At 37.2% G+C, this 12,092-nt stretch overlaps 1 protein-coding gene across 1 annotated transcript; it reads left to right on the top strand.

The window, feature by feature from the left end:
* Positions 1-1,636: 1,636 nt before the first annotated feature.
* On the top strand, positions 1,637-2,284 carry LOC306854309 (claudin-3-like; the record flags this gene model as incomplete). The annotated part of the gene is made up of 1 exon (XM_079392204.1): positions 1,637-2,284. The coding sequence occupies one exon, from the start codon at positions 1,637-1,639 to the stop codon at positions 2,282-2,284; it is 648 nt and encodes a 215-aa protein (XP_079248330.1).
* Between the last annotated feature and the right edge of the window lie 9,808 nt (positions 2,285-12,092).

Genomic DNA, 12,092 nt, shown 5'->3' with positions numbered 1-12,092 from the left:
GATGAACCTTTATCTAAGTGATGGGAAAGCAAAAATGTGGAGGAAAAAAGGGAACTGCAATGATCCCAAGCATACAGCCTCATCTGTAACGCATGGTGGAGGTGGTGTCATGGCATGGGCATGCATGGCTGTCTCTGGAACAGGCCCTCTCAACTTTACTGATGACTTAATGTATGATGACAGTAGCAGAATGAATTTGTAAGTGTACAAAACCATCTTGCCAATATTCAAGAAAATGCCACCAGATTCATTGGGAAGTGCTTCATATTGCATCAGGACAATGACCCAAAACACCCTGCCAGTTCAGTCAAGGAGTTTATAAGAGCAAAGAAATGGAAAGTCTTAGATTGCCCAAGTCAATCTCCAGATTTAAATCTGATTGAACATGAATTTCACCAGCTGGAGAGGAGAGTAAAGGCCGAAACTCCCCAAAACAAGCAACAATTGGAATTGGCTGCATTAAAGGCTGGGAAAAGTATTTCAAAGGATGAGAGCAAGAGTCTGGTGATGTCTATGGGTCACAGACTCACTGCTGTGATTGTGTGCAAGGGATCTGCAACTAAATAATAGCTTTTAATCTTTTATATCTGCCTTATGTTCAACTGTCCTAATACTTATGCTCACATCAATGAGAGGGATGAACTCTAAAAGTGCTGTTCTTTTTATTTGGTAAAACATGTATGTGTTGAAACGGCTAATAATAAAATGTGACATTCTGTAGTTTTGTCGCATATTAATCTTTTAATCATATTTGTAAATGTCTAGACTCCACAGGCAAACGAGAAAATTTTGTCTTTACTGTTCCAATACTTATGGAGGGCACTGTATGTGCCTTTGAAGTAATCCAAAAGTAATCATTAATCATTACTTGTGATACTTGTATTATGTTACTGAGTAAATATTTTTTTTTTGCAGTAATCCTCCCAACCATATTTACGGCACATCCAAGCTATTAAAACAAAACAAAAAAAGCTTCTAGAAAATGTGCTTAATTTAAGAAAATTCCATTGTGCTCAGCAGTAACCCATACACTGTGAACTTTGCTACTGTTTTCCAACCAAAAATGGCAATAATTGTCAGCAATTGGTGATTTCTGTACTAACATACAGTACTAACCCAGCTCCTTATAACACAGCCTTTTCATGGATTGCAATAATGGAAATAATTTAGTAACTTAAAATGAATAAATTAATTTTCTGATTCTGATTCTGATAAAGAGGTAATCGCGGGGAGTACAGTAAAATGACTAATGCATTCAAAAGAATATCTTACAGTTGTTTGGTTCGTCTCTACCTTTATAAAATAAATTCATGTCATTGTGCACAAGCATTGACATCCTCTATTGATGTGCAAATAAGCTATGCTTTGTTCTTAATTCCAATACTTTCCAGCAATGGAGGGCAGTTTTTGTTCTGGTGTGACAAGCCCTTCCTTTGTGTAATGTCTCCATCCTAGTAGACTCCTCCTCTCTACCTGATCTGAGGTATAAAGGACACTTGTTTTGTCACAGATGCGCTCTGTTAGCTTCGAGGCATTGGCTCAAATTAGGCTTATACTGCAGGCTCCTTCACAGCTGTCCAGTTATTTTATCAGCATCTCTGGCATTGCATAGCTCCCACAGATCCTTCAAGAAGACATGTCTTTAGGCCTGGAGCTCATAGGTATCGTGTCATGTGTGCTGGGATGGCTTTTGGCCATCGTGGCTTGTACTCTCCCCATGTGGAGGGTCACAGCCTTCATCGGCTCCAACATCGTGACGGCTCAGATCATCTGGGATGGCCTGTGGATGTCCTGCGTGGTTCAGAGCACCGGACAGATGCAGTGTAAAGTCTATGACTCCATGCTGGCTCTCTCTCAGGACCTTCAAGCAGCTCGAGCCCTGACTGTCATATCCATCCTTCTTACCGTCTTGGCGGTATTGGTGTCCATCGGAGGAGCTAAGTGCACTAACTGCATCGAAGAAGAGTCATTCAAAGCTAAAGTCATGATCCTAGGAGGAGTGCTGTTCATCGTAGCTGGGCTTATGCAGCTGATTCCCGTGTCCTGGTCTGCAAACAGCATCATCAGGGACTTTTACAACCCTTTGCTGCCTGACGCCCGGAGACGGGAGCTGGGAGCGGCGCTCTACATCGGCTGGGCAGCGGCTGTGCTCCTGATTTTGGGGGGATCATTGCTTTGTTGTTCCTGCCCTCCACAAGAGAAAAAATATAACCCGGCTCGGATGCTGTATCCTGCGTCTCGCTCAACCGGTGGGGGAGGCTATGACAGAAGAGACTATGTGTGAAACAAACAAAGGACAACTCTGAACTCAGTGTTGCAGTGTTCAATGCACGGGCATCATTTTCTGGAAAAAGTGAAAATATGCCACACATTCTCCATCGTGGAGAAACATGTTTGATGAAGTTGTTTGATGCCTTTGGTCTCCATGTAAGTGCAATGTTGGTTGTTCAGAATGTAATATCACCGACAGTGAGAAATGGCCTTTTGTAATTGCTATGAAAATGCAAACTAGGTCTGTTACGTTCAGATGAAATCTCAACTAAGCATCATTTTTAGTTAGCTGAGGTGTATAAAGCTGATTTTACATTTATTGGTAACTACTTTTAGGTTTTTGGACTAGTTGCACTAAGATTTTATGATTGATTTAGATGTATTTTAACACGGACAAGTTGACTGTGTGTTCACTATGTTGTAGAAATTAAAATTCCATTATCTTAAAAAAACAAACTGTGTATGATTTAAAATGTAATTTGCATTTCTTTATTATTTATATTATTTTTCTCATCTATATTTGGTTCATAAACACTTCCTGACACAAATTTGTATGCTAACCTTTAAAATAACTAAACAAACTCAACTAAAAGCTGTTCCAGGGATCATTTAATGTGGTCCAGAATTGTGGGAGGTACGTATGGTGGGAGTTTGAGTAATTCATCTGTGAGCACTGAGGTGGAAAAAACTGTGAAGGGCAATTTTGTCGTATAGTGTCCATATTGTAGTCTGTGTAGGGTAGTGTGTAGTGCTGATCAGGAACATTAAGATGTTGTAGCTTTGTGTTCCAGTACAACAATAAATGAACACATCAACCCATGATGAGTTTTGAGTATGGATGCTTGAAATCATCTCTGTCAGCTCTCTTCCTTTATGAGGACGTAATGATGACTAGAGAAAACCTGAAACTCAAGCCATGGAGCCATGTTACCTGCAGTTAGCAGCAAAGCCAAATAAAAGCAGTAATCATCAGCAGATCACCTAACAAGTGCAGGTGGCAAACGGTGGCATGTAAGGGACAGAACAACAGAGACACAGCAGAGTTACACAAATGCACTTTTCAGAGGTTAATTATTTAGCTGAAGCATTAGCTTCATTACGGAGAAAAAAAAATCAACAAATAAATAAAAAGGAAAATTCTTAGTCAGAAACCACTTGTATTAATTCTGTTGTGAAATGTGTTGTAATTGTATTACATGATGGAGAATCAATTTTGGCAGCTTCTAACAGCGCCAGCGTAAAATATTGAAGAGGGCCTCATATGGGTGACGCATACATCAGCATATCACTTTACCAGAGTATGCCACCTGTTTCTATAAACACAGGATCAGTGTCAGCTCAATTAAGAACAGCATGCAGGCTAAATTACCTACCCTGATAACATTAACAACATTAATAGATTTTTTTTCCTTTTGATAAAATAAAAATCCAGATGCTATGGTGACAGAATCTACTTATTACTGTTTTGTAAGAACTAAAAGAAGACCAAGATTAGTTTTAGATGTCTACATGTTTTTAGCATACATGAAGATAAAATATCAAAATATATACATTTGGCTGAATGCACAATATCTTTAATATTAGTCAATATTACATAGTTGAAAGCACTGTAAAACTATAATGTTCAACATTTTGCAAATCGTCAACTGTATGCACGTGCTGTGCACAGAAATAAAAGAGAGTTAAAATTAAATAAAATTAACATGCAGAGTTGCTAAAATAATTAAATAAAAGTGAGCTGCATTTCTAAGAGGTTTCTAAGCTGATTGCATGTACAGACTTTTATTCATTTAACAGACTTCATGCAAAGGCACTTCCAAATGATAACAAAATATAATAACGTAATTCATCAGCATAATCTTTTTTTTTTCTTTTGTAAAGCTATAGACCTTTTTGGTTTCATATGTACCTTTCATATGTGCGCTGTAAAAAATTGCCAGGAATTCACAGGACTAAAGATATTATTTTACAATTAATTACTAGTCAGACATTTACTGTGAAGAGTGCATGCTGGGTCATTTTCTTACCGACAACTGTGAATGAACAGCAGAACGATGCTAACTTCACAGTAATTTACTGCTCTTCTTTTACTTTGAATTCACATTATAATGTTTTCTTTAACTGAGAAATTTAGTTTGTTTTAGTTGTTAATTGTTTTGAAGTCATCATAATTGTGATTGGTGACTATTATTTGTTTGGGATCTTGGAGCTTGGAAATGATGCTCTTCGTTTACAAGAAATCTCTGAGTGCAGTTAGATACAAGAAAGTCCTGCTGTGAAATTACTGTGAAAATAATGCAATTATTAACCTTGAATATACTGTAATTTCACACTAAATCTTTTACAGTGCGCACTTTTCTAACGAATAACTGTTATTAGGCCAGATGGCTTGAGCTGAAAAGCTGGTGCTCTCTGTAATTGATCCCAATCTTGAAGTGCTTCACAGAGTTCTCTTTGTTCAATCTCGACTGTTCCCGGGGAAACTCAACTCTGTTCACAACAGTGATTCCTCTGAAACTGAGGTCACGTGACCGATACTGGAGAAGGTAAGGAACATTGGAGGATAGATCTTTGCTTTCTCAAAACACAGAAACCTTGTGTTTGAAGGGAGGAAACTGGATTATTGGTCACATTGTCACAACATGTTGTGAAGTATGAGTTTTACACACAAAGATGAATAAAGGTAGTAGTCTTTAATAACCCACGTGGCAAAAGTCCACTCAGAGCAACAGTCCAAACACAAGGTTAACGCCAACAACACTGGGACTGAACATGATAGCAGACACACACACACACCTGAACATGACCAAATCAACAGAACCATCAGCAAGTACTATACTTCATCTGATCAGACAGTTTCTAGCTGTTTTTGCTATAACAAATGTGCTTTAGAAACACACAGTTACAGCAGCCAGAGAAAAGATAACTTTGAAAAGTCAAGAATCAAGAACCCAACTAAAACAAATGACTATCTCTACAACTGTGACTTTAAACTTTATTATTTTCAATAAAACATAATTTAAACCTCTGTTAATTCTTAATAAGAAGTTTTGTATGAAAGAAATAAAGTCAGACTGGTTTGTAATAAGTGAAGATGATGAGATCTAGAGAGATCTGATAGTGTTTCATGTTCTGTTGGGATTGAAAGGGTTTCTGTTGTCTGAGGTTTGCGGGTCACCATTGTGCTGAAGAATAGACTCTGTGCTTCATTCCAGGAGAAAACCAAGAAACATTCATGTTATGCTGCATGCCACTTTATTTAAAGGCAGTAACTGTGTAGTTGCTGATGCAGTGATAGTTACATTAGCTTATGTGTGCTGCTGCTAGCTAATGTAGATTTACATTTCACAACTAATGGTTTGCAATAATTATCTAGAAAATATCTGTAAAGTGACAGCTTTTTTTTTTCTAAAACATAAGAAAAACTAGGATGTAAATTAGGATATGTTTGACAGCCATCAGAGGGCACTCATTGTTTATTGATTGTGGACGTCGATTCTCATCATCCTTTATCACTTTCATTGCCTTCTGCTGTTTGTAACTTACCCATTTAGCTCTCCATAGAATACACCGTGTTCTCTTATCTTTGTTGCTGAAGTATTGTTTTGTCACGCTGTTCTTCTGTGTTTTTGCTGGATCCTGTTCTCTGGATATTATTGTGCTGCTGCTTCTGCTCTTTGCCTTGTGTGGATTATTTTTTATTTATTTATTTATTTTTTCTTTAAATTAAAGCTGCTCTTCGATGGACCATCTTTTACAAAGTTTTCAGTGTGATTCTGTGACAAGTTTTGCTTAATTTAAAAAAAATAAAATTTTGGCAGCCACTTCTGCTAGTCATTAATCAAGTTTCCATCCAGATTTTGCGCTGTTTTGTTATCGACAAAGAGATTGCGTTAAAAAAAAAGTTTGCGAAATTTGCTGTCTACAGCCTTTTCTATCCAACTGGCCTTTTACCGATAAAATGGTGTGCGTCATGACGTTATCCCTACAAAACCGAATTGTTGCATAAGTTTTGGTGTAACGCAAAAATGTTTTGCCATTGAGCTGTTTCCATACATAATTTATCCTATCGCGTAATTATAGGCTAGGCAATGATCATAAACAGTTGCAGTTAAAGTAAAGTAAAAGTAAAGTCGTGACGTATTGTCAAGTATGGTGACCCATACTCGAAATGGTGCTCTGTGTTTAACCCATCCAAGTGCACACACACAGCAGTGAGTAGTGAACACACACACACACACACCGTGAACACACACCCGGAGCAGTGGGCAGCATTTATGCTGCAGCGCCCGGGGAGTAGTTGGGGGTTCGGTGCCTTGCTCAAGGGCACCTCAGTCGTGGTATTGAGGGTGGAGAGAGCGCTGGACATTCACTCCCCCCACCTACAATCCCTGCCGGCCCGAGACTCGAACCCGCAACCTTTCGATTACGAGTCCGACTCTCTAACCATTAGGCCACGACTGCCCCATTGTTGTATTATTATAATTTTTTCTGATTAACGTTTATAGGAAATATGAATGTTCATTCTGGTTATTTTATTTCTCCTATCCGACCGTCATATTAACCGTTAACCGACAAGATTATGTTAAATTACAATTAAATACAATTTAAATTGATAGGTGGCTTGACCCATTACAAATACCTAAATTTGTTTTCCAGGGATTCATTTTATACACGCAAAAAGCAGCATAAACAACATGAACGTGAGGATTCACGCACCTGCAGCGCTTCTGTGAATGGAGAAAAACATAAGCTATTATGTAAAAGAAACAGGCCCATATGCAAAATATATTTTTCTAAATAATTAATGAATTAACAAACCGAAAGAAAAAAAACTGCAACAATTAACAGCCTATGGTTAATTAAATGAAGGAGTAGGTTAGTGCAAGTTGTTTCCACTTTTACAAGGAAAAAAAAACAAAACAAACAACCCCCCCCCCCCCCCCCCCAAAAAAAAACACAAGCGATCGTGCCAGTGCCTCACGCGCAGTTAAGCATAGCCTCCACAACTCAGCCTGTTCATGTCATAATAAAATACAGTCAGCCAAAAGTATTAAAGAAACATGAAAAACATATTTTATTTCCCCTCACTCCACAACAAATCATTTAAATTTAACGGTAGAAAGAACAAAAATATAAGAAGCTAACAAGCCAAAACAAATTAATTTAAACTTCACGTTCATGTAAAACAAAATGTGCTTGGCATAATATCACGGGGTTATGGTGGTCAATCTGAAAGGACTACAGGCTATTTAAACTGAACAGTGCACTGTAAAAAAAGATTAATAATAATCATGTAAACGTAGGCTAGCCTACTAACACCAAATTAAGATAAGTATGTTTGAGAGGTAACTCATCTTTTTCTTACCATGTATAAAATAATTTTAGATACAACTGAATAATATGAATATGATTTAATGCGCTTTTGAACTACAGGGAAACGGTGCTTTAACGTGAGCAACACCATGAACACAGACGCTGCCTATAGGCTAATTCTGTCACGTGACACCACATTTATTTGCGTTAAAGCCCCTTTTCTCGACAAAAGCTGTTTCCTAACAAATTTTTGCGACATTTGAAGTATTGATATACTTAATTAATTAATTATAATTAAACGGAAAAAGATTTTGTCGACACATGAGAAATTTAATAAATAATTGGCATTTCCTTCAGCTATATCGTAAATATTTTAAAGCGCTAAATACTTTTTCGCTAAAAAATCCTTGGATGGAAACCTGGTTATTGAAGAAAACATGGTGATCACTATAAAGCGATTTGAGGACATTTTGAAGGCTGAATAAGCAGCAATGCACACCGAATTCACCTCTAGTGAGTGCATAAGGGTTTGATAATACAGAGTTACTCGACTTCTGATTTACTGATCTAGAACTTCATGTGTCAATCGGCTACTGGCAGTTCTTCATGTAAGCTAGGAAACTTGGTATCACTATTGTACAGTTTTCAATGTACATGATACAATTATTTATGTTCGTTTCCTAGTACACATACTCTATTTTTTTTTCTTTTATATATATATTTTTTAACTCCACTTTATCACTTGTGTGAATTTGAAGTTATTGTGTTCTCTTATAATAGGGCTAATGGCGGTGTTCTAGAGAATGGTACTGGCTGTCATGTTACTGTCACTGATTAAGACAGGGGAGGGCGGCAGCCTGGGGTTTTTACCCCAGTCTGTAAAAGTATTATGGGGTGGGTTTTCTTTATGTTAATGCGTTTTTAAAGGCAGACTTGAGTTAATTAATTTGCAGTGGTATAACTTTCTCTCATTTCACTTATTTGTTTGATAGTAATGACTGAAATTAATATAATAAGTTGTAATGTCAATGGTTTAAATGGCCCCCATAAACGTACAAGTTTTTTTACAACTACTGCAACGAAAAAAGGTTGACATTGCTTTGATCCAGGAAGCTCATTTGTGGATGGATGATATTCATAGATGCAATAATAAATATTACGAGGTGGTCTCTTTTGCTGCGACTAAAAATAAAACTAAAGCTGTTTTGATAACTGTTTGAAGAAATTTACATATTTCCATTTTAGACAGAAATGGTGATAATGCTGACAGATTTGCCCTTGTGAAAAGTAATTCTCCCTGATCCTAACTGATAATTCTGTTGTTTCTGCTTCAGTTGTTTGCTCTTTTCAACTTTACAATCATGCAGACCATTGTCCATAACAACTATCTGGTCTAAGGATATCTATATCTTTGTTTTCGGATCGGATTTGGGAGACAATCACATTGTTACGGGGTTGACGAGACGTGAGACGTGCGGATCCATATGCAAAGCTTTATTAGAAAACATGGTCGGTAAACAGGCAGGGTCAGACAGTGGCAAACAGGTATGGCAAGGGCAAGACAAAGCAATCCGTGGAGCAAGCGTGGGTCGACGATCAGCGAACAGTATCAAAAGGGGCAAGGCAGAGAGATAATCCAGAGTCGAGAGCAATAATCCAAACGGGGAGCGAACAGAGTCCAAACGGCAAGGCAAAGGGGTAAATCCAGGAAACAAAGGCAGGTATCAAAAACACAGGAAAACAGGCTAGGCAAGACTACAGCTCCGCAAAGTTGCTATCGCTAGAAGAGTGATAAACGCTAACAATACTCGGCCGTGAGCAATAGCAAGTACCAGACTTAAATAGTGAGTGAGTGATTGTGAAATGATAATCAGGTGTGGGCGAGATAATGGTGAACAGCTGTGCGTGTCGTCAGTGCAATGAATTGTGGGAAATGGAGTCCAGTGTGTTGTGAGTGAAAAAGTCAATGTGGTGAACGGGTGACCTCTAGTGGTGGTTGACCGGGAGAGCATGGACCAGATTCGTGACACACATCATCCTGAGCTCAGATCATCGAATGATCCATTTGAAAGTCTCCTTTGGGGCTCTTCTGTTTGCATGTATCAGCTTCCCCAAACAGTAGTTTTTGTATGTTCATGTTATTTTTTTTTCTCTTTTCGTTTGAGTTTGCCTTTAAATAAAATAAAAAATTGTTCACAAAAAAAAAAAAAAAATAATAAAGAAATAAATATCAACTTTTTATCTCACAATTCTAAAATGTATAACTCGCATTGTTCATATCTCGCAATTCTGAGAAAAATGTCAGAATGAACGGAATGATAAAAAGCTGCAAATTATCTTTATTTTTCATTCCATGGTGGAAACAAGCTGCCATAATGACACAAGTGAACCTGAATTCATACACAACATAATGTAACCTATTAATAAATGTCATCAATGCCTGATAAACTTTTATTAAATTGTAATATTTTTAAAATCAGCCTTCTTTTTTGACTGCATCTGATTATGAGGCATTGTTCTTGTCCGTCATGCATTTATTTGTACTATGTGTGTGTGTTTTTTTTTCCATAGTTTTTTTATGTCTAAATATATAATAAATTAATTCAGATGCACAGTTTGATGAGCAGACTGCATCTGATTAGGCATTGTTCTTGTCAGTCATGCATTTATTTTAAGTATTTTTCATTTTTTTTTTTTTTTTTGTATAATTCCATTGGTTTTCATTATGTCTAAATATATAATAAATAAATTCAGATGACCAGTTTGCGATTTTCTGCCGTTATTGAACATTACACTGCATTTGGTCTGTTTTGCAACATGATTCAATTAAAATCATGCAGCGCTATACATACATGCACACTGGAGACCTTTTACCACATAAGGCTGCATCCAGATTTATTTAATAATCCATGAAGCACGTCATAGCTTTTCTCTCTGTGACAACAAAAGCAGACTTTTATTATGTTGTTAGAAGTAGGCGGGGAGGAGCTCTGGGAGGAGCTGAATAAATTTATTCTCACGTCACACAACAGCAATTAGACTAGGAGCAATTGTAATTCAGATATCTTAAACTAATTGTGACTAGTCGAAATCGAATTAGAGATATCTCTAATTACATTTGCGTATGTATGACGTGTCTATTGAAGATATCTATAAAGTAATTACAGATATCTTAAATGGAAATTTAGAGATATCTCTAATCTGATTTCTTACTAGTACAATTATAATTCCAGATATCTCTAATTGCCATTGTGACTAGTCAAATTATAATTATGAATCTCCGAATTATAATTGTGACTATCTGTGTCACGAATCCGGTTCGTGGTCTTTTGTCCGACTGCCACCAGAGGTCACTCCATGACATTGACCTTCACACCACACAGACTGTTACATTTTACCCTGGACTGCATTTCCCATCATTCATTGCACTAAGTACACACAGCTGTCTCAATCACACGCTCACACCTGTGAACCATCTCACAATCACACACCCTTTATAAACCATGGACTTATTGTTTGGCGTTTAGCATTCTCCAAGTGGTAGCTGCTTTACCAAGCCATTCTGTGTTTGTTTAGGTCCAGTATTGTCTAGCATTTATCGCTCTCCTAGTGATAGCTACACTACGGAGCCCTTCCGCGTTTTCTAAGTTTTGGTTTAGTTTATTTTGTTTATAGCCTCGTTTCCTGATTCCTGCCCCGGTATCTTGGATTAACGTTTGTCTTGCAGTTCGGACTCTGCTCATACCTCGTTTGGATTATTGCTCTGGTTATCAGACTACCCCTCTTCTCAAGCCCTCTGAATAACGTTCGCCGATCATAGACCCATGCTGGCCCTAGGATTACTCTGTGTCTTGCCGATGCCATACGTGTTTGATGTTGTTCGACCCTGCCTGTGTTTATGACCACGTCTCTAAATAAAAGCCGTGCAAATGGATCCGCACGTCTCACGTCTCGTCGGCTCCGTAACAATCTGAAATTATATTTATGGATAGTCAAAACAAAGTTTTAAATGTTAAGATGGCTTGCCATAGATTTCTCACTAGTGCAATTATAATTGCATATATCTCTAATTGTCATTGTGACTAGTCAAATTATAATTATGACTCTCCGAATTATAATTGTGACTATCCGAAATTATATTTATGGATAGTCAAAACAAAGTTTTAAATGTTAATACGGCTTGCCATAGTTGTGTGACGATTCAGTTGAATCATGTTGCAGAATGGACCAAATGCAGTGTAATGTTGAGTAAAGGCAGAAAACTGCAAACTGCTCATCTGAATTTATTTATTATATATTTAGACATAATGAAAAACAATGGAATTATAAAAAACAAAAAAAAGTTATAAAATTATAATTGTGAGATAAAAAGTTGCTATTTATTTCTTTCTTTAGTAATTAATTATTTATTTATTTCTTCATTTAATGGTGGAAACAAGCTTCCATAGGAAATAGCCCACAAGGTGGGAGTATTGTATTGTATTATAGCAAGAGATCCATGTTGA

This window comes from Barbus barbus (genome assembly GCF_936440315.1).
Source record: "Barbus barbus genome assembly, chromosome: 34".
NCBI classification, from domain to species: domain Eukaryota; kingdom Metazoa; phylum Chordata; class Actinopteri; order Cypriniformes; family Cyprinidae; genus Barbus; species Barbus barbus.
Note: the sequence above shows the minus strand (reverse complement) of the source record. Positions and strands in the feature narration are given on the sequence as shown.